General features: G+C 48.6%; 1 protein-coding gene across 2 annotated transcripts; it reads left to right on the top strand.

Moving 5' to 3' along the window:
- Positions 1–1023: 1023 nt before the first annotated feature.
- Positions 1024–11038, top strand: CX3CL1 (C-X3-C motif chemokine ligand 1). Of its 2 annotated transcripts, none has more exons than XM_063112818.1 (3): positions 1024–1093; positions 6942–7062; positions 8971–11038. In XM_063112818.1, the coding sequence occupies exons 1-3, from the start codon at positions 1024–1026 to the stop codon at positions 10016–10018; spliced, it is 1239 nt and encodes a 412-aa protein (XP_062968888.1). In that variant the 3' UTR covers positions 10019–11038. The 2 variants fall into 2 exon arrangements, with proteins under 2 accessions (XP_062968888.1, XP_062968887.1); XM_063112817.1 differs by having other exon boundaries at positions 1024–1114.
- The last annotated feature ends 12384 nt before the right edge of the window (positions 11039–23422 follow it).

Raw genomic sequence — 23422 nt, 5'->3', positions numbered from 1 at the left:
CAACTCCCTCCTTGTGTAGATAGAGGACTGTGGTCCCAGGGGAGGCAGGACTTCTCCAAGGCAGGGCTGCAGAGTTAAGGAGGAGCAAGAGGCATCGAGTTACCTAGGACAGGTTGGCAGCCATGTTGTTCCTGAGGGCTGGCAGGGGCCAGGGCTGTAGATGGGAGTGGGTGTAAAGGGGAAAGGAGAGGTCCAGGAGCTGGAGGCAGGGAGGCCAGGGCTCTCTGCAGTGTCCTGAGCTGTCTGTGGCAGAGGGAGGTGGGCTCTCTACTCTGATGCTCTGCATGACCTGGCGTGGTTCTGTCCCCTCTCTGGGCCTCAGTTTCCCCATCTGTCCATATGAAATTGGACTGGACCATTTTTTCAGCAAATGCTGCACTGAGCCCCTACTGCTTTGCAGTTGCCGGACTCCAGGGATGCATGATGAACAAGGTCCCCCAGGAGCTCACATTTTAGGGCTTGGGATTCTAAGCAGTGAGGGTTGGGGTTCGTCATGGTGTGGGAAAGATACTTCTCAGACCAAATAAAAGATTGTCAGACCCAGACTGGCGGGGCCCTGTGTCCTTCCAGGCTTGCTTACAGCCAGCACTCTCTATTCCTCTGCCCCACTGCTGTCATTTGCCCACTTAGGAGCTAGAGCCACACCTGGCAGGGGGATGGCTTGTGTAGAAAGGAGGAGAGGAGGCCCTTTGGACCCTGGCAAGCCTGATGCAGCCTCCCAGGCTGGTCTGGCTATGAGGATGGTGAGCACCAGCCCCGGGACCCCGTGCTGTGGCCCCCCTCCCAGAGCAGAGGAGCCAGCCTGGTTCCTTGGCAACATCCTGAGGAATCCAGCCGCAGCTCACTGGCTCTTTTCCTCTCCCCGCCCACTGCCTGCCTGCGGGGGCCGGAGGCGGAGGCGGAGGAGCAGAGCTCCATTATAAAAAGCGACAGAGCTCAGGAATTGTGGGGACAGCCTAGCTTTACCGTGTGGCCCTAGCCGCCTGCCCTGGCGCCTGCCCAGACCCTCACCCACCCTCAGCCATGGCTCCGATACCTTTCTCATGGCTGCTCCGCTTTGCTGCCCTCTGCCATCTGACCATCCTATTGGCAGGTGAGTGGGGCCTGGACTCGGGCATGAGTGGGGGTTGGGGGGGAGCCCCCATACCCTCTTCTGCCCTTTAGGACTGACACCAGGGCCCCTAAAACCTGCCTGAGTAAGGCCTGACATCCAAGGCATCCTCTTCCTGAGGGATGTGCGGAGGGGGCTGGGCCCCTTCCCAGCCCCAGTGCAGGGTTGCCCCTCCTGCTGGAAGACTTCCCTGTCTCCAGCAACTGCCCCTGCCAGGTTCGGTGAGCAAGGTGGCTCTGCATGGCAGCACAGAGAGGTGGTGTGGGTGGCACAAGGGTGCCAGGAGGGTTGGGGCTGGAGGAGCCTGCCTGAAGAAGCTCCTGGTGGGTGCGTAGGTGGGAAGCCCTGGCTGATGGGGCCGGGTCTTCCTATCCAGGGTTAATGTGTAACCAGCAGCCCTGGCCCCAGGCCTGATTTCAAAGCCCCTAAGAGTAAGGGACCAGGGACCAGGGAAGGTCAAGGTCATTGCAGCTCTTAGATGAGGCTCGTCATTGCTGCACTGGTCTGTAGCCCAATCCCTCTGCCTATGTCTACCCCATCACACTGTCTTCCTCCTCCAAGCACAAGCTTAGAAAACGCTTTCTCCTCCGGTCACTTGCTTTTTGGAGCCCAGGACCTGGTAGGACAAGGTGTATCCATCCTACCCAACACGGGGAGGATGGAGGCCCAAAGAGGTTAGGAACTGGTTCGAGGGTGCACAGCCAGAAAGCAGGGCAGGAGAGGGTGAGAGTCATCAGACTGATGGACTAGAGACCTTGCAGCATGCTCACGGCCTCCGAGGGCCACACTGCCTCCCTGAGTCAGCCCCGTCCTCAGGGAGCGCCCAGGTCATCTGGCACGATGATGCTCAGAGAAAGTAGGACTTTCTCTTAGGGCACACAGCAATTGTGGGAAAATGAGAACCATCCCCAGCCTCCAGGATAACTTCGTGGGGCAGGCTCATCAGTGGGGCAGGGAGCTGGAGGGTGAGGGGGTGGGTAGGTGGGGGCAGTGGAGGGAAATTGCTGTGGGCTTCCTGCTTTCTGCTTGGGCTCTGAGGCCTGAGGTGTTTGGGGATAATGAGAACTGGAAGATGGGGAGTCAGATGGAGATTGCTTTGCCATAACCTTGCTGTGTGACCCTAAGCAGGATATTTCCTTCTCTGGTCCTAGCTGCTTGCTGCACCTTTAAATACAGCTATTGCCTCCCTGGAGGCAGATGAGGTTTCAATACTTATGAGGGCATTTTGGAAGAGGGCAGAGGATTAGTTTTATGAAACTGGGGGTGGAGGTGGATTCTGTACTTGGATGAAAAGAGGGCCTCTTGTGGGGACCTCGGATGCTCTGATTAGCAACCTGAGACTTCAGGCTCATCTGGTTCCTACCCTAATCTTGGTTGTTGGCTTTGCTGGGAGATACTCAGCATTATTTCAACTTTTCTGAGCATCGGTTTCTCCTCCTGTAAAACTGGGAAGGCCCACCTTGGAGGTCTTCACCAGCGCTGACATTTGTGGCTCTGAGAGACCCCCTGGGAATACCTGCAGGACTAGGAGGCGGTTTGGAAGTCAGAGAGGACTGAATGGGGACTTCAGGCTTCAAAGCTGCTGTCCTGGCTTGTACAGGACAGCTGCGTCAGTTCCCAAATGTGGGTTTGTGGGGTTGTGCCAGGCGGGAGGCTCCTGTGCTTTATATAACAAACCTGCAGACACAAGTCAGAGCAGAGAATTTTTCTCCCCAAGCACTGACGCATTCACTCCTACTCAAGTCCCAGCAAGAAATACAGAAAAAATATCTGTTTTAAGCTGCTATTGTCCGCCCCTCTGATTAGCAGTGGGGGTGGATGGGGAAGGAAGGGGAGGATAAATTCAGCGTCAGATCCAGGCCCCTGTCGAATTTAAATAGAAATTCCTCTATTTCTTTGTTGGTTAAGGTTTTATATGTCACAAAGTGCTTCCTTGTGCATTTTGTCCTTTCACTTACTGGACAAACATTTATTGGACACCTACTATGTGACAAGCATGGTTCCGGGAGCTGGGGCCACACCAATGAATAAAATGGCCAAAGATCCCAGCCCTCGAGGCCCTGAAATTCTACTGGAGAAGACAGGCAATACATAAAATAAATCAGTAAACTATTTGGTCTGTTAGAAGGAAAAAAGCTCTAGGATTAGAAAAAAAAATGGAGAAGGGAGAGGAGGTGTTGACATTGTAAATAGGAGGTCAGGGAAGCCTCGCTGAGAAGGCAGCATTGGCACAGTTCTGAGGAAGGCGAGGGAGTGAGCCATACGGGCATCTCTAGGGCAGTGGTCCTTGATGGGTGATTTTGCCTCCCAGGGGACATCTGACAATTTCTGGAGACGTTTTTGGTTCAGGGGTGCATCTAGTGAGGAGAGGTCTGGGATGCTGCTAAACATGCTACAATGCACAGGACAGTCCCCATGACAAAGAACTATCTGGCCCAAAACATCAATAGTGTCGCTGCTGAGAAACCCTGATCTATGGGATGAATGCTCCAAACATTACAAAATTTTTATTCTCACAATCACCTGGTGAATCAGGGGTTATCATGTCCATTTCACAGGTAAGGGAACTGAGGCTCAGAGTCTAAATGACTTGCTCAAGACCGTTCAAGCCCTCTCTCTGTCACCTCACCCAGAGACCCAGGGCCTTCCTGCCAGTAAGCCTCTTAACCATCTTTGTGTCCAGCCTAAACGATACCCCTCCCAGGAAGCCTGCCCTGATCACTTGTGGTTGGAAGTGGTCTCTCCCTCATGCAAACCCCAGTACATTTGTGGTATGTTCTAGAACACGGTGTACCTACCTGGTGTCTGAGGCCGCCTAGAACAGTGGAATGTCTAGGGCCTGGGTGAGAAATCAACTCTGCTGCTAAACAGTTGTGTGGCCCTGGGCAAACTGTTTGACATCTCTGGTTCTTAGCTTCTGCATCTATAAATGAGGATAACAGAACTTCTTTTGCAGGGATATTGGGAATTAACAGGAGTACATATGCACGTGTTCAGCACACGGTATGACACACAGCAGGTACTCAACAAAAAATGCTCTAATACTTTGTGGGCATGTTTTACCTTCCCATCAGGCTCTGAGCCTTCTGAGAGCAGAGATGGGCCTCATTCATCCCGCTGTGCCTCATGACACCTAGCACAGGGCTTGACAAGAGGGAAGAACCAGTATTTGGTGGTTGACTGAACAAACATGGTGATCTGATAGCGTTTATTGGGGTTGCGGTGCTTTCTGCAAACTCAACATCAGCACATACAGGAGGAAGAGCTCAAGGTTAAGGACAGAGGGCCTGAGTCTGTGTATATACCCGAAAGTAATTCAAGCAAGTGTTGCATGAATCAAGAAATGGATAGATGGATGGATGGATGAAGGATGGGTGAGAGATGGATAGGTGGGTGAAATAAAATGGATGGGTGGGTGGGATGAAAGTGGTGCAGGATGGAAGGTGGTAGGTGGGTGAGTAGGGGGTGGGTAAATAAACAGATGGGGGATAACTAGGGTGAAGTAGACAGGTGGGTGGGTGGAGGATGGGTAGAAGAACAAGCGGGGGTGGATGGATGGATGGATGGATGGATGGATGGATGGATGGATGGATGGATGGGTAGGTGGTTGGATACATAAAGGCAGGATAAGTAGATCGAAACATGATTTCATTCAATGAATATTTATTGAGTGTCCACCTTGTGTTTGATGCTGGGAAACACTATGACACCAAGACGGATGAGTTCCCTGCCCTCCAGTCATTCAGATGACAAATAGTAGATGACTGGATGGATGGAGGCATTAGCTCCACCTACAGAAAAGAAAACTTCAGTTCTGAGAAGGGAGAGTCTCCCATAGGTTAGTTACATACCCTTTCTGGCAGAACCAAGGACCAAGTCCTGCCAAGAGCAATCAGGCACTGCGACAAAGGGTGGAGACTTTAGGAAAAGGGAGACTTTGTGGTTCTTTAAAGCCCCGGAGGTGGGTTATGGGGCCCATGGAATGGACCCTCCCTCTTACCCACTAGGCAGTCTACTTTGCCTCCTCCTATTTCAGATCACTCAGGGGCACTGTTTCTGCTGGATCTTCCCCAGGAAGACACCTGCCAGATCAGTTCAGGGGACTGCCACCTGATTCTGCTCCACAGAGCCTGGGGAGGCTGCAATTGAGTCATTCCGAGGTCCCTCTGGGAAAGAAGGAGGGTGACTTGCCTGCATGGCGACTTTCATGTCCTACTTCCTCAGAAAGAAAGGACAGCCCTGTGACTCAGGGAGCCCCTCCTGCCCACTTCAGGATCTGCTAGCACTGCCTCTTGATGACCCAGCTCACATCTGCAGGCCCTAAACAACCCTTCCCATGAGGGAGGTGGGCAAGACTAAGAGACAGTGATCAGTACAGGAGGCAGCAGATTCTAGAAAGTATGTTTGTGTGTGTGCGCACCTGTACTTGGGAAGGTGGAATATGTTTGTATATCCGCATATATGTAAGTAGTATTTGTGCAAGAGCAATGTGTGTTTTGGTGGAACCCAGGGATTGGCTGGGGGCCTCAGGCCCTGAAGGGCTAGATGAAATTAGCTTGGTCTCTGACTCTATTGTCCTGGAAGTCCTGGCCTCTGGATGTTTGCAAAACTCTCTGGGGTCGGGCTTCTGCTGCACATAACCTTGATGCAGATCTGAAACACAAACACTTCCTCATTTTTTGCACTCATACTCCCTGAGCTTACAACAAGCAGAAAAAATTTTGCTGGAGATTTTAAGGGAAAGGGGAATCTGGAAATACAATGTAAACAACTTCAAATATTTATGTCAAATAATTGGGTTTAGTCACCCTCATCCTGTCCTGGGGTTTCTCTTTGGCTCCACATAGTACCCAGCTATCTGCATGCTGCTGCACACCCCACTCTGCCCCCATCCTATGCATACCCTACCACCTCCAATCCTTCTCTTTACTGCTCTTGCTGTGGGAACTCCAAATGCCCCTTCTCCTCTTAGGCAGGATGATTCTGTACCTTCCAGCAAATGCTTTCAAACTCATTCTGGCTCTTAATGGCAGGACAAAGAATTGTCTATCCAGCCGACCCCACCTTCCTTAGAAGGCAGTTGCACTTACATGTTTAAAAAAGTTTATTATGTGCTCTATGCACCTGGTTGTATGTGTATGTCTTCAAGTGTCCGTGTGTGTCTGGTAGACACGTACGCCATTGTGTTTGCTGATGTGTGTGTGGGGGTGTGCACTTCTCATGGAGTAGCCATGTGAGATTCAGATGCACGGAGGGATGGGTTTTCTTAGAGGTTGTGGAAATCCATCAATGTGAGATAGCCTGAGAAGGAGGAATGGATGTCGGGGAGTGATAGTTGAGCAGATGACTTACTGGGGTAAAGGCAGGGAGCGGGGAGGGGCAGGGCCACAGGCCAGGAAGGATTGGGAGCCAGGCCTAGTAGGAGAGCCTGTTCCATCACTTGCTGGCTGTGTGACCTCAGGTAGATCCTAGTCACTCTTAGACTCGTCTCCCCTGATGTACCATGAGCCAACTACAGCAACTTAATTTTTAAAATTAAACTTTTCTTATGGGCCAGGCAAAAAGAACTTTATTAATAATAATTAATTTTCATTAACCCTTACAATAATCCCACGAGGTAGATACTCTTATTGTCCCTATTTTACAGGTAAGGAACCTGAAGCATAGAGAAGTTTGGAGGGGAAGGGGGGCTGAATCAAAGGCCTTGAAGGCCAGGGTGTGCAGGGCATCGGTTCTGGCTTTGGTGGTGTGGCCTGGGTGATCTGGCATGGGGACTGGAAGCCAGGTGCCCACGGACAGCCCTGCTAACTGGAGGCCTCTGTGCACTCAGGACAGCACTTCAGTGTGACCAAATGCAACATCACGTGCAACAAGATGACCTCGGAGATACCCATGAATTTACTCATCCGCTATCAACGTAACCAAGAATCCTGCGGCAAATCCGCCATCATGTAGGTACTGCCCTTGAGGCCTCTCAAATGCCCATCAGGCCCTCAGGATAGTCTAGGCCTCCACTGATCTGTGTCCACACCTGCCTGCCCCAACCTGGGCTCCCAGCCAAAGGCCTCGGCAAATGCTCCTCTTGCTCCTGACCCGCAGGCTGCCTCACTGACCTTAATATCTGCGCCACATGGCAAAGATGGAAAGTGGCTTCCTGAATGGCCCAATGTGGCTGGGGGTGGGGACCGCCTCACTTGTGACCTGGAGCAGCCACTGAGGTTGATAATTCCTCCTGGGCGATGCACATTTTACACAGCACTCGAAGCCACTAGATTTCATGGGGAGGTAGAGCACGGTGGTCTTAAAGTGCAGGTTCCAGACTGCAATAGATCTGGCATGAATCCTGGCTCCATCTTTCACTGGCTGGGTGCCCTGCTCACATTGTTTACCCTCTTCACCTTGGTTTTCTTATCTGTAAAAGGGCACGGTGCTGACAGCAGGGGCCGCAGGGATCATTATGTCCATTTGACACATGAGGAAAGAGGGCCCCTATAAGAGCTGAGCCAGTTTCCTCCTGGCTCTTGGGGACCCTTGGCCATCTCGGTTGCCTGTTCCTCCTGGAGTTTCTCTTGGGTAATGCCCAATTGCCCAGTCCTGAGACCTTTCCCTAGGACTGACTTTTGGGCCTAAAGCAGCCTCAGCCAGACCCAGTGGCCTGGCAGCAGGAAATGGCTAGTGGCCCTTTGCTTTCTAGGCTCAGCTAAAGGAAGTCCAGTGCTTCCTCTCCTTAAGTGCACAGTGTCTAAAAGGGGCAAGGTACAGAGTGTGCTCCTGACTGACCTCTCTGCTCATAGGTCAAAGCTCGCTTCCTCCAGGCACCCCCAAATATTTGCTTCTGTTTTCTAGATGAAAGGGAAGTGGGATATGGGGGAGGAAATCACTGTGCCCAAGGGGGCTTGTAGGGTCCCCACTTCCTTCCCGGACTTCTCTGGCCTCCCAGCATACTGGAGCCAGGTGCATTTACTTTACAACTCTGAGTGCCAGTTTCCTCATCTGTAAAATGGGAATGAGCGTGGTAGCCACCCTGCAGGATGGGTGTGAGGTTGAAACAGGCAAAATGCCAAGCACAGGCCGCAGCATGGAGCGAGGGCCCCGGTGAGCTCTGAACTGTGGTCTCCGTAGTGAACCAGCCACACACGGCTTCAGAGGAAGCTCAAAATCTGGATAGAGCTTGGGGTCCCAGTGGGGTTGCTGTGTGTGTGGCTCTAGCTCACTAAAAGCCCTTTCATCCCAAGAAAACACACTAGGAGAGGAGAGTAGGAGTCCAGAGGGCAGTCTATAGGCATGAAACCAAGGGAGAGGAGGAACAGGGCTTTGTGACATAGGGTCGTTTTCAGAGTGAAGCAGCCTCACCATGATGCTCACCTGTCACACCTGGTATCAGTGAACACCTGGTGTAAGATCCCCTTCCAATCAAGAGACACAGCCCAGAGTCCCCTGCCTTAATGGTAACAATATTATTATTAACATTGTCATTATTTTCAGCTATTACTGATCCCCTACTCTGAACCAGGTGCTTTATATGATTTACTTTTTTTACAATAACAAAACAGTAGGGCAACCAACTCGTCCCCTCTTGCCTGGGACTTTCCTGGTTTTAAAACAGCAAGTTCCTCCTCCTGAGAACCCCTCCGTCCCAGTTTTCCTGGGACAGTTGGTCATCACCTTGGAGATGGTAGGCCACTCATCTCCATTTCTTGGGGGAGGACTCAAAGGCTCAGGAGGCTGAGTTGTCCCAGGCCCCACAGCTAATCAGTGGGGAGCAGGACTTCCAGCCAGGTCTGTTGTGCCCCCACAAGGTACTGGCCTGGGTTTCTGGTATCGAAGCATCACGAGGTCCCTGTCTTCCTTCCTTGCAGCCTGACGACAAAAAAGGAAAGGCTCTTCTGTGCTGATCCAAATGAAGAATGGGTGCAAAAAGCTATGCAGTACCTCAACCAGCAGGCCGCTGCTCTGGCTCAAAACAGCGGCACATTTGAGAAGCAAATCGGTGTGGAAAAGCCCAGTACCACCACGGCCACCAGGGGAGTGCACGAGTCTGCAGTGTCAAAGCCCAAAGACACATGGCAAAGCAATAGTATGGAGCTGACTTCTCCTTCTCAGGATGCACAGAAGGCCCTGGGGACTTCCCTAGAGCTGCCAGTGGGAGTGGCTGGTTCCTCAGGGACTCGGGCCCCCTCCACTTCAAAGGCTCAGAATGGAGGGCCTCCATCTGGTCCTGATGGCATAGAGATTTTCAACACAGCTGCCGTCTCCACGGCCATAGCTTGGCAGAGTTCTGCTGCCTACCAGCCAGGGTCCGGCCTCTGGGCTGAGGGAAAGGCCTCTGAGGCTCCCTCCACTGAGCCCCCCTCCAGCCAGATCCTCTCCACTGAGCCTCCCTTCTCCCAAATCCCCTCCACTGAGCCTCCCTCCACCCAGATCCCCTCTACTGAGCCCCCGTCCATTCAGACCCCCACCAGGGAACTGAACCCCAGGCTAGAGAACTCTCTAGGGCCTGAGGAGATGGGTCCTGTTCCAGCTCACACAGATGCTCTCCAGGACTGGGGACCTGGCAGCATGACCCATGCTTCTGTGGTCCCCGTATCCTCTGAAGGGATCCCCAGCAGGGAGCCAGTGGCCTCAGCCAGCTGGAGCTCCAAGGCTGAGGAGCCCATCCATGCCACTGTGGACCCACAGAGGTTGGGTGTCCTTATCACTCCCGTCCCTGACTCCCAGGTGGCCACCCGGAGGCAAGCGGTGGGGCTGCTGGCCTTCCTTGGTCTCCTCTTCGGCCTGGGGGTGGCCATGTTTGCCTACCAGAGCCTCCAGGGCTGCCCCAGCAAGATGGCAGGGGAGGTGGTAGAAGGCCTTCGCTATGTTCCCCGGGGCTGTGGCAGTAACTCGTATGTCCTGGTGCCAGTGTGAGCTGCCCACCTGCCTGTGTCCAGTTGTTCAACTCAGACAGCTACTTGGGGCCCCCCACCCTCATACTTACCCTCATCCAAGGCCTGGCCTGCGCTGGGATGATCAGAGGAGGGAGGCGGGATCTCCTAGGTGCCAGCTGCTCCAAGCTCCCAGGCACACCCCAGGAGGCCAACCTTGACCGTACTGGGCCTTCCACGGACAGAGAGGGTGGTCTTCCAACTTACCCAAATCCAAAAATTCTCCTCTTGGCTACTATCCCAGCCCCAGTGAACAATTATTTACTGAATGTCCCCCTGTGAGTGCCCTGATCATCCCATCTCATGAATGAGCATCAGGCCAGGCCCCTACTGCCTGCTCCCTCAGACCTCATTGTGTCTCTTGGTCCTGCTGCAGTCACCAGTCATCCTGGCCACCTGCGGTGCTATCTCCCCCTGTACCCTGTACAGAGCCCAGGCCCCAGCTGAGGATGTATCTTATCTGGCTTGAGGCTGGTGGGTGGTTTCTGGAACTGCCCCCAGTGAAGGTTCTGCCCGCAGTCAGGCATCGTGGAAGGAGAGGAGAGTTTTTCAGGTGGCTCTGATGTTCCTCCTCCTCAGTGTACACTGTGCAGTGAAGGAATATTGACCGTGAGTCTGAAGGCTGGGGTCTAGGCCCAGGTCCACCACCAACCCAACAAGGCATCCCCATCTGTGAAGGGAAAGAGAGGTGGCAGACATGTGGCAATAACCTGTACCCCAAGATCGCTAATTGATGCTGAGACTCTTTTCCCCAGACCCTGGATGCAGCTTCACCGTAGACAGTCACTGCCAATTGATTAGATTGGCACCTCTTTGGACCCTATGACCTGGAGTGCCTGCAAGGGATTGATTGGATAGCGCATGTCCTGCCCCAGGGAGTCCCTAAATGGGCGCTGGGCTGGGAGACTTGAGGGAGCAGAGACCAACTCCGAAGGCCCTCCCTGTCTCTGCCAGGCTCACACCCTGCCACTGAGCCAGCCCAGAGCTCTGCCTCATCAAGAGAAGGCCCCAAGCCCTGCTGCTGCTTTAGGGATTTGTGCAGGTGGCTGGGCTCCATGTCCCCTGTAGTCCCACACCCTCCTGGGTTCTCTCCTGTGAACTGGGTCCCCCCACCTCTCTCACTCCCTGGAAACACTGTTCTCTGCACTTCAGGATTTTCTCCCCTCACCTTTGTCCCCACTGCAGGCAGGGCCAGGAATTTCCTTCACATTTTCCCTGAGTCCTCTGTTTATTTCTGTATTTCTGAAAGGGACTCTGTGGGAAGGAGGAGAGGGGTCTGAGGGAGAGGGAAGTTGTGGCTGTCAAGCTGGGGGTTTCCTTTTCATCTGCTGAAGACTGAAGTGTGCCTGGACGGGGCTGGAGCTGATGGGGCTAGCCAGTCCCTCACTGTCAGAGCTGGACCTACAGGCCTTGCTCCCCAGGGTGCCTGGTGGCAGCTCACCCATCCCTCTGATTGTCCCCAAGAGTAACCCTTGCCCTCTACCTGAAGAACCTCTCATGGGCTGGGCTTCACCCAGGTGCAAGCAACACACTCCTTCGCAGATGGATGCTCACAGGAAGAAAACATGGCTCTAGTCCATGAGAGGGGGAATCCAAGCGACCCTGCCCACCTGGCCTCCTGCACTCCCCTGCCGAGCATGGCAGGGTACATCTGGGAAGCTCAGAGCCTGGCTTGAGTGGGGGTCGCTCTGACAGTCCAGAGAGAGTGAGAGTGGGTATGAATGCACTTTGTTCTGGCTCCCGCAGGCTGGGAGAGCCTTCAAGGGGAAAGGGGGGGCATCTGGCAACAGGGTATAGAAGCATAGAGATTCCTTTGTGAGGAAGCTGCTGGGGGCAGTGGCCCCCTCTCATGGATTTTATTAGGTCCTCCAAGCAGGACATGGACAAGGACAATTTGGGGAGGACTTTGGAAGAAGTTGGTTGATCTTTTTGTTTCTCCATCCGTCATTACCAATGTCTGTGCCATTTTGTATTTTATTAATAAAATTTGAAAGTCTCGTGAATCAGATAAGGGTGCTTTCTCTGGGATGGGTCCAGCAACCAGAGCCTCAAGGGGGATGGGACAAGGGAGGGGCCAATACACCCCGTGTCAGCCCTGGAGACCCCTGTTTCAGCCCACCTGGGGCAGAGGGGCAGGCAGGAGTTTTTACCATCAGTGGGAGAAGGGGCCCTGGGGATGGAAGTGAGCAGGGCTGAGCCCCTGGCCTGGCTCTGTTCTGCCCAGCTGCATGAGGTTGGACCAGTGCCTTCACCTCTCTGGGCCTGTATACATGTGGGTATGAGACCTCTCCTGGTCTGACAAGACTTAGCATCCTTTATGAAACCCTACCCCCATGCCTACTGAACCACTATTTCAGGGGCCCTGGTATCACTGTCAGTGATCAGGTGACCATGGGAGTAAACTGAGTCACATTTTCCTCTTTGCCGCTTTAACTCATTCCTGGTTCAGATAAAGATCAAAGAGGGATCACTTCTTCTCAAGGGACTTGGGAGTTCATAAATGTGACCCAATTGTGAGACTTTGGTGGCCCCTAATCCCTTTGGTGTCCTAGGATGGATGCTACATATAGTTGTGCAGGTTGAGAACTGCACAAGAGTGCCACAGGCCAAGGCCAACTACTGATATGCAATATTTCATGAATTCTAAGATGCATGTTTTTCACACTGTGACATTTGGAATTAAGATTAGTTTTGCAATCAATGACTTATTGTAGTTTAATTGGCATTTTTTTCTTTTTTAGTAATTTATTAAATATCAGAACATTTTAACATCAATAGCATCTTAGATTCAAGGTCTATATGGTGTTTTTTAAAATTAAAGGCAACACTTAAAAATCAGGAAATTGCACACATAAACCCACTTCCCTTCGTTCTCTAGGGTGATTCAGAAGATTTGGCTCCACTGGTCTGTGGGGTGAGAGTGGTAGGGTTGGAGCAGCAGCTGCCCCTTGAGATGGGGCAGGCCAGGGTGAGACCTCCAGTTTTCTACCATCCCCTCTATTTTTTGGTGCTCTTGGAGCAGGCACCCATATTGGTTGCTATTTATCACCGCCCTTCTCTTGTTGTTTTTTCTTATAGTAAGGATATTTTTCTCTGAGCCCGAGTCTCCATCAAAAGTAGGTGAAAGAAAGACAAATCATGATGGGCACATGATTTCTCTCCTAACCCGCTGGCTTCCCTCCTTTTACTACTTGCCAAACCCCATAGGGACTTGGGTTTCCTGTTGCTGCAGGAATCTGTGTTTGCTGTCCCCGTGCAAGCTGCAAATTCCAGTTCTCTCCTCTGCCATGAACGATTGCTCTCCTGCTCCACCCCAAGCCCTGCTTCCTCCACTCTTGCTCATTCCCACCCCCAGGAAGGAGCTCTGCACCCGAGCTCTGCCCCCACACCACCCACCAGCAACTTTGAAATAAAAAGATTCATTCCTGTCTTTTAATCACATTCTTGGGTAAGAATGAAACCTCAGCAAGCTCAGGAAGAGGAATGGGAGTGGGAGAAACCTATATTTCAGCTCAGCCCAGAGCAGTTCCTCAAGGATCCTGGAGTGTTTTCTGCTACAAAACAAAATGTGAGCTGGAGTGATTCTTACAATTAATACAGAGTTTGGATGGAGCCATTATTATGTAATATTAATAATATTGGTATTTATCAGTAATGATTAATTAATACTAAACATTAATATTATCAAGTAATAATAAAATGGTATTACTCCGTATAGGGAAAATATAGGAGAATAGTCAGGGCTCCTCAGATGTTCAGAATCTTGCCGAGCATTTGATGCAGATATGCACGTGTGACCAGGGCTTCCTTGGTTATTGTTTAATGTAATTGCACATGTGCACCCAGGTGTCCTGGGTTATGGACATATGTATAAAGGACAAGTGGCTCTGATCCACAGTGCCCCCCACTCCCTGGGGGGCCACGGGGAGGCTGCTACTGCTGCTGGTGGCTGTTGTTGCCGGGGCCCCCAGGACCCTCCGAAAGGCCACTGCCACCGCCTGACCTGTAACCTGCTGGACCTGTAAGCTGATGCTGCTGCCGCTGCTGACTGAGCTCATGTTGTCTGCCATTGGCTCCCGGGATCTTTCCCAATTACCTAGTGTGGACCTGTGTGTGAGGGGTCTGGTGACCCAGCCTGGCATGTGAGGGGTTTGTGACCCAGACTATACAATGGGTTTGAAGGGTCTGAGCCCTAGCCCTGACAATACAAATGGAAACTTAATATAACTAAAATAATGAAACATTTTGGCTTTAGTTATGATTTGCCTTACTCGACAAGTGGTGTAGTTGTGTAGCTTGACAATTGGCTATGTCTGCAGGATTCCAACATTAGCCCTAGCTTTACACTCCGTTTCTGTTGCTTATAACAAAATACCTGGAACTGGGTACTTTGTAAGAAAACAAAATTTATTGCTTACTGTTTCAGAGGTTGGTAAGTCCAAAGCTCAGGGAACACAGCTGGTGAAGGCCTTGGTTGTGGCAACAGTGACCCAAGGGTCTCACATGGTAGAAAATGGCAGAGCAGAGAGAGACTAAACTTTTCATTTACTCTTCTTTTAAAGACCTGAGAACATGCCCATGACCACCATTATTAATCTATTCACTATAGCATGGTCCTACAATCTAATCACCTCTTCAAGACTCCACCTTTCAATTACCATAATATGATGTCCCACCCTCAACAGTTACAGTGGGGATTAAGCTTCAGTGATGTTGGCAGGGGGTGGGGCATCCAATCTACAGCAACAGCCATCATTTATTTAATGTTTGCTGCATGCCAGGCAATGGGCTAAATTCTTTCTGTGCTTTGGTCTCCATCTTTCTGAGGATGAAAGTAAGGTTCTCTAAAGATAAGTGATTTGCTCCAGGTCACATGGCTTGTAAGCAGCAGAAATGGGATATGACCCAAGGTCTTTCTCCAGAACTCAACTCTTAAGCACTGTTTCTGAAAGTGTGATCCACAGATTCTTAAAAATACAGACTCCTGAGCCCTCTGTCAGACCTACTGAATTTAGGGTCTAGAAGTGGGGCCTGGGAATCTGCACCTTAAAGCCACAGCTTCCCCCTACCTACAAGCCTCCTTCCGTGCTCCTCTCCCCCCTCCGCCCTGCACTACCCTCCAAATTAGGGGATTTGGTGCCTCACCAAAGTTTTAGAGGCCACTGCACCCTGCCACTGTTGGGGCTCAGAAAATCATACCACCACGTTGCATGCTGAGTACTTTGAACTAATGATGCTGGAGGGCCTCAGAAGCAAAGTCAAAGTCTCTTTCTGACCTTCTCATGCCCTTTTATTCCCTGCTCCTCTTTCTCCCACAAGACAGGCCATAGAAACTAGAATTCCCCTTCCCCAAGGTGGGCCATAGAAAGCAGAACACCTCTCCCCCACGAAGGCAGCCGTAAAACCTGGAAATATTACTCTAACTTTCCCCCCACTTTTCTGCATAGGAGCTCGCTTTAAAGAAATTCTCTGACCAACCTTCTCTGATAGTAGGTTATAAGACCCTCATTCCAGAGGGTTCCTGCCACATGCCCTGGAAGAGTGAATGCTACACAGACAGGCCAAGAAGAACATGAACAGACAGGCCTTGCTGGGTTTCCCTCAGTCTGTCACCCTTATGTCACACCCTTCTGATCTGATCACATTTCCACACAGCTGTCCATTCTTCATCGAACCTAAGAATGAAAATAGACAGTTTGCCCCAAATCTTTGAGCCTTCATTTCTAAGGAATCCTGTGTCATGTAAAATTTTGATTAAGTAAATCTGTTATGCTTTTCTCATATTAGCCTGTCTTTTGTTACAGGAGTGCAGGACGAGACTCTTACAGAGAGTGAGGGAGTGGGTCACACCTTTCGAACACGCACCACGCTGCCCCCCCACGCTGTCCGGCCGGTGGGCACGAGCTGCTGTCGGCATTCTCACCTTCCCCTCTCCCCTCCTCCCCTCTCCCCTCCCTGTGACCTTTGTGCTTTCCCCAGACGGCTGAGGACAGGAAGGAAAACAGAAATGAATGGCCTGGAATTTCCAGCTTGAGGCTGAATGATGGGCATCTGGGAGGTGTGGAGGGTGTGTGTGTGTATATTGTGCATGTGTGTATGTGCGTAGTGTGTGTATATATGTGTGTGAATGTATGTGGACATATGTGTATATGTATATGTTGTGTTGTGTGTATATGTGTATACATGTGTGTTGTGTGTAGTGTGCATGTGTGGTGTGTATATATGTCTATGTGTATTGAATATTGTGTGTATATGTGTTAATGTGTGTGTATTGTGTATATGTGTGCATGCATGTAGTGTGTGTATATATGTGTATGTGTATTGTTTATATGTGTATGTGTGTCAATATGTGTATATGTACCTGTTATGTTGTGTGCATATGTGTATCGTGTAGTTTATGTATATGTGTTTTGTGTGTGTGTGTGTGTGTGTGTGTGTGTGTGTGTGTGTGTATACACATACTCAAGACACCACCCATGCCCCGTTCATTTCTGCTTAGTCATGTGCTTTCCTGGATAAATAATGATTCAATTGCAGGAATTTAGGAAAAGATCAAGGGCCAGGTTGGCTTTCCTAAGCTGATAGCAAAGTCCAGCAGCTGGAACCCGTGAGAGATCTCCTTAATCTTGCCAAATTGGGGGCAATCGTGACTCTGAATTGAGGTAAATTCCATAGCAGTACATGTTTTGGAAGAGATACCCCTCTCTTACCTTCAGGGGATTCTGTTGTCCCCAGAGCACAGAATAGAGTTATTGGCAGTAGCATCTTCTTTTCTATCAGTACAGGAGCAGAACATAACACAGGGCTCTCTGGCTGTGTGACTTTGGGCAAGTTACCTTCCCTCTCTGGGCCTTGGTTTTCTCTTCTGTAAAATGGGAATAACAACAACTCGCCATTGAAGATGTCACAAATAATCCTTGCTAAACACTTAGAAAAATGGTGTGCCCATAGTGAGCTCTTAGCAAATAGAACCTATGGTCATGCCATAGACATTTCCAAAAGGGTTTGAAACATTCTATTTCTATTCACTTTTGTTATTGGATACCCAAATAAGACCATAGAATTATATGATATCTATAAAAGAAATGAAGTCATCTTGGTTTTCATTAAAGTAGGGTGAAGAAATGATATGGTGTCATTAAGCAGGTAAGAATAATTTGTCATTTGTATATTTTTTCCCCTAAGCTAATAGAGGCTGTTCAAGCTGATATAACTTCTCTCTTCTGCTGGCCAGTAGCTACTTGGGTAGAGCACATTAGTGTAACACCCAGGTGAAAGGTTCAGATCCCTAGACCAGCCAGCCATCAAAAAAAGTAAATTAGGGCCGGCCCACGGCTCACTTGGGAGAGTGTGGTGCTGATGACACCAAGGCCACGGGTTCAGATCCCTATATAGGGATGGCCGGTTAGCTCACTTGGAAGAGCGTGGTGCTAATAACACCAAGTCAAAGGTTAAGATCCCCTTACCAGTCATCCTTATAAAAAAAAAAAAAAAAAAAAAAAAAGTTGTTTTCAAGATGGCGGCGGCTGCGGCGGCTGGCGCGGAGTAGCTGAGGTGGAAAAGGTGGCCACTGGGCCTCAGGCAGCTGGGAATCTTGTGGACCTTCCTCTCGCCATCTCTTAAGGGAGGACTGCTGCTGCTGACCGGTCGTGGGGGGTGACAGCCACTTTGCCCCCGGCAGGAAAGGCTGCCTCATTTACAGACAACAGCTTTGAAGTGTGGAGCAGGAAAAGAACTGTTTCTTAGCTGCAAAAGCGAGTCTCGAAACAGGGAACACGGCGCCAGGGCTGCTGTGGATGCAGCCAGGATCCCGGAGGCCGGGGCCGCGCTGAAGGCGGCCAGCTGCCCTATTCAGGATTCGAGGTTTCAGGCCGGCATTAAAGAAGATTCCTGGGAGCGCCCGAGCCGCGCCGCGACTGAACAGCCCGAGGCGGCAGCGGCCGAGAACTGGGAAAGGCGGCAAACCAGAGACAGAGAGCGAGCACCCGACCTGGCACAGCACTGTGAGTGATCCCTGGCACAGCTCTGTTCGGGGGGTGGATGCCCACGCGGCTCCCGCCTGCACCACCAGGCCACTCACCGCCCGGTGCGGCCTCCATTTTCCCAGGTGTGGGCTGCTCCGCCCTGCTCGGCCATCACTGAGCCCTCCCACTTGCTTGGCCTGGCGCGGGGGCCTCCGCTCCCACTCCCTCCGCGGTTCCCTGGTGGGGCTGGTGGAGGGGGTGTCCCGGGCCAGTGTTGGGAAGGCAAGGAAGTACGGGCGGGCCGACTGTCACTCCACCATACCCTGGACTCCGGCCCCAGGTAAACTCCCTGTTACTGGGAGGCAGATACCATCTCTGCGGCCACCAGTTTGGAAAAAAGCCTAACGAATGTCTGGTTGGGAATAGTGTGGTAGGAGAGTTCCCAGGTCCGCTTGAACCTGCCGGAGACCAGGCTGCAGGTGGGCGCTAGACTCGGTTTATACTGGGGGGATACAAAGGTGAACAAGACCCGAGAAGGATCTACATAGTGCTACAAAGGCACCCAGAGAGACCAGTCGTCTGTGCCCAGCAGAAACCTGGTAGACTTCCTGGGTGAGGCGGTGCCAAGCAGGGTCTTGAAGGCCCAGCTGATAGACGAGGGGTGCAGAAGACACGCCCCAGCCCAGCACAGTGCGCACAGAGTGGGGAGACGTGCGGCCAGGGAGGGGGAGACTCGACAGAAACCACACACCCGGTGGGGTCGCCACTGCACGATCTAACAGCCTGGGCCAGAGCACACGGAACAGGGAGAAGTCCTGCACAGGAAGTGAAAGCTCAACAGAGATCACACACCCTGGGGTACGTGATCCACCAGCCCAGCAGAGTCCAAGCTGACCAGAAAGGTGGCTCCCCGGAGAAGCCCAAGACCCGAGACAACCACACACACAAGGCACTAGAGGCCAACTGAGCAGTCACGGAGGGAACCATACGAAATTGGCAACCACAGCAACATCCTAGTTAGTCATTAGTCTCAAACCGGTGAACTGTGAAACCCCCGGCCACAATGAATAAACACCAAAAAAAAGATACCAGAAATACAAAAAATCAAGAAAGTACACCACCAAAAGTTAATAAATCTCAAACTCTAGATCCTATAGAACAAGAAGCCCTTGAAATGACTGACAAGGAATTTCGAGTGATAATTCTAAGGAAACTGAATGAGATACAAGAAAACTCAGCTAGATATCATGATGAAATGAGGAAAAGTATACAGGATCTGAAAGAGGAAATGTACAAGGAAATCAATGTCCTGAAAAAAGATGTAGCAGAACTTGCTGAACTGAAGAAGTTATTTCAGCGAAATAAAAAACACAACGGAGAGTTTAACCAGCAGGCTTGTCGAAGTTGAAGAGAGAACCTCTGAACTTGAAGATGGGCTGTTTGAAATAACACAAGCAGACAAAAAGAAAGAAAAAAGAATCAAGGACATTGAAGAAAATCTGAGAGAGATATCAGACAACCATAAGCGATCAAATATCCGAGTCATGGGTATTCCAGAAGGGGAGGAAAATGGAGATTCCATTGAAAACATATTCAACAAAATAGTGGCAGAAAACTTCCCAGGTATAGGAAAAATCACAGATCTTCAGATCCAGGAAGCTCAACGATCTCCAAATGTATTCAACCCAAAAAGACCTTCTCCAAGACATGTCATAGTCAAATTGGCAAAACTCAGAGATAAAGAGAGAATCTTAAAAGCTGCAAGAGAGAAGCGTCAAATCACCTATAAGGGAGCCCCAATCAGGTTAACATCAGACTTTTCATCACAATCCCTAAAAGCTAGAAAGGAATGGGATGATATTTTCAAAATACTAAAAGACAAAGATTGCCAGCCAAGAATACTCTACCCTGCAAGGCTATCCTTCCGAAATGAAGGGCAAATAGTATATTTCTCAGACAAACAAAAACTGCGGGAGTTCACTACCACAAGACCACCCTTACAAGAAATCCTCAAGGGAGTACTGGGTTTGGTTCCTGAAAAATAACTACCACTGCCATAAAAACCCAAGAAAAATCTAAATCCGCTAGTATAATAAAAATGGCATTCATGAAGAGAAAACAAGCTAACAAAAACACTATCTACAACCTAAGGAACCAACAAACACAGAAAACAAACAGTAAATCAGAAAGCAAGGAACAAAAGACACCCAAGACAACCAAACAACCAATAAAATGCTAGGAATAAATCAACACCTTTCAATAACAACTCTTAATGTAAAAGGCTTAAATTCCCCAATTAAAAGACACAGACTGGCTGACTGGATCAAAAAGCAGGACCCAACTATATGCTGCCTACAAGAGACCCACCTCACCCATAAAGATTCACATAGACTAAGAGTGAAAGGATGGAAAAAGATTTACCAAGCAAACAGAAAAGAAAAACGAGCTGGAGTAGCTATTCTTATATCTGACAAAATAGACTTTAAACTAAAAACCATAAAAAGAGACAATGAGGGACACTACTTAATGATAAAAGGACTGATCCATCAAGAAGACATAACAATCATAAATATGTACGCACCCAATGTTGGAGCAGCCAGATTTATAAAACAAACTCTATTAGACCTAAAGAAGGAAATAGACACTAATACCATAATAGCAGGGGACCTGAACACCCCACTGTCAATATTAGACAGATCATCTAGGCAAAGAATCAGTAGAGAAACACAAGATCTAAACAATACTCTAGACCAATTGGAATTGGCAGATATCTACAGAACATTCCACCCAACAACCTCAGAATATTCATTCTTCTCAGCAGCACATGGGTCATTCTCCAGGATAGATCACATATTAGGTCACAAATCAAGTCTCAATAAATTCAAAAAAATTGCAATTATCCCATGTATCTTCTCAGACCACAATGGATTAAAACTAGAAATTAATAACAAACGAAACTCTGGAAACTATACAAACACATGGAAATTAAACAGCATTCTACTTAATGACGTATGGGTCCAAGAAGAAATCAAGCAGGAAATCAAAAAATTTCTTGAAACTAATGAAAACAATGATACATCATACCAAAACCTGTGGGATACTGCAAAAGCAGTATTGAGGGGAAAATTTATTGCATTAAACGCTCACTTCAGAAGAATAGAAAGATGGCAAGTGAACAACCTAACACTTCACCTTAAAGAATTAGAAAAACAAGAACAATCCAAACCTAAAGTTAGCAGACGGAAAGAAATCATTAAGATCAGAGCAGAACTGAATGAAATTGAAAACCAAAAAACAATTCAAAAGATCAACGAATCAAAAAGTTGGTTTTTTGAAAAGATAAATAAAATTGACAAACCATTAGCATGGCTAACAAAAAAAAGAAGAGAGAAGACTCAAATAACAAAAATTAGAAATGAAAAAGGCGATATTACAACTGATTCATCTGAAATACAAGGAATCATTCGAGACTACTATAAACAACTATACGCCTACAAATTTGAAAATCTGGAGGAAATGGATAAATTTCTGGACACACACAAGCTCCCAAAACTGAACCGTGAAGACGTAGAAAATTTGAACAGACCAATAACAATAAAGGAGATTGAAGCTGTTATCAGAAGGCTCCCAACAAAGAAAAGCCCAGGACCAGATGGATTCACAGCAGAATTTTACCAAACATTCAAACAGGAATTGACACCGATTCTTTACAAACTATTCCAAAAGATTGAAACGGACGCAAATCTCCCAAACTCATTCTATGAAGCAAACATCATCCTGATACCAAAACCAGGTAAAGATATAACCAAAAAAGAAAACTACAGGCCGATATCCTTGATGAATATAGATGCAAAAATCCTCACTAAATTACTAGCAAACAGAATACAGCAACACATACGTAAAATTATTCACCACGATCAAGTGGGATTCAACCCAGGGATGCAAGGTTGGTTCAACATACGCAAATCAATAAATGTGATACACCATATTAATAAACTCAAACACCAGGACCATATGATCATCTCTATAGATGCTGAAAAAGCATTTGATAAAGTTCAGCACTCATTCATGACAAAGACCCTCTATAAGTTAGGTATAGAGGGAAAGTATCTCAACATAATTAAAGCCATATATGCCAAACCCACTGCCAATATCATCCTGAATGGGGAAAAGCTGAAAGCTTTTCCTTTAAGAACAGGAACTAGACAAGGATGCCCACTCTCACCACTCCTATTCAACATAGTTTTGGAAGTACTAGCCAGAGCTATCAGAGAAGAGAAGGAAATAAAGGGCATTCAGATTGGAAAAGATGAAGTCAAACTGTCCCTGTTTGCAGATGACATGATCCTATATATCGAACAGCCTAAAACCTCTACAAAAAAACTGCTGGAATTGATAAATGATTTCAGCACAGTAGCAGGATACAAAATCAACACACAAAAATCAGTAGCATTTCTTTTCTCCAATAGTGAACATGTAGAAAGAGAAATCAAGAAAGCCTGCCCATTTACAATAGCCACCAAAAAAATAAAATACTTAGGAATTGAGTTAACCAAGGAGGTGAAAAATCTCTATAATGAGAACTACAAACCACTGCTGAGAGAAATTAGAGAGGATACAAGAAGATGGAAAGATATCCCATGCTCTTGGATTGGAAGAATCAACATAGTGAAAATGTCCATACTACCCAAAGTGATATACAAATTCAATGCAATCCCCATCAAAATTCCAAAGACATTTTTCTCAGAAGTGGAAAAAACTATCCAGACATTTATATGGAACAATAAAAGACCACGCATAGCCAAAGCAATGCTGAGCAAAAAAAATAAAGCTGGAGGCATAACACTACCTGACTTTAAGCTATACTACAAAGCTATAATAACCAAAACAGTATGGTACTGGCATAAAAACAGATACACTGACCAATGGAATAGAATAGAGAATCCAGAAATCAACCCACACACTTACTGTCAGCTGATCTTTGACAAAGGCACCAAGCCTATTCAGTGGAGAAGGGACTGCCTCTTCAGCAAATGGTGCTGGGATAACTGGATATCCATATGCAGGAGAATGAAACTAGATCCATACCTCTCACCGTATACTAAAATCAACTCAAAATGGATTAAGGATTTAAATATACACCCTGAAACAATAAAACTTCTTAAAGAAAACATAGGAGAAACACTTCAGGAAATAGGACTGGGCACAGACTTCATGAATACGACCCCAAAAGCACGGGCAACCAAAGGAAAAATAAACAAATGGGATTATATCAAACTAAAAAGCTTCTGCACAGCAAAAGAAACAATTAAAAGAGTTAAAAGACAACCAACAGAGTGGGAGAAAATATTTGCAAAATATATATCTGACAAAGGATTAATATCCAGAATATATAAGGAACTCAAACAACTGTACAAGAAGAA

This window comes from Cynocephalus volans, chromosome 10 (assembly GCF_027409185.1).
Source record: "Cynocephalus volans isolate mCynVol1 chromosome 10, mCynVol1.pri, whole genome shotgun sequence".
NCBI classification, from domain to species: Eukaryota; Metazoa; Chordata; class Mammalia; order Dermoptera; family Cynocephalidae; genus Cynocephalus; species Cynocephalus volans.
Note: the sequence above shows the minus strand (reverse complement) of the source record. Positions and strands in the feature narration are given on the sequence as shown.

Excerpts from the sequence above, each read along its gene's own strand:
- CX3CL1 (XM_063112817.1), top strand. The coding sequence starts at position 1,024 with ATGGCTCCGATACCTTTCTCATGGCTGCTCCGCTTTGCTGCCCTCTGC. Across the intron at positions 1,115-6,941 it reads TGAGTGGGGCCTGGACTCGG|GACAGCACTTCAGTGTGACC; the intron begins GCATGAGTGGGG and ends CTGTGCACTCAG. Across the intron at positions 7,063-8,970 it reads TGCGGCAAATCCGCCATCAT|CCTGACGACAAAAAAGGAAA; the intron begins GTAGGTACTGCC and ends CCTTCCTTGCAG.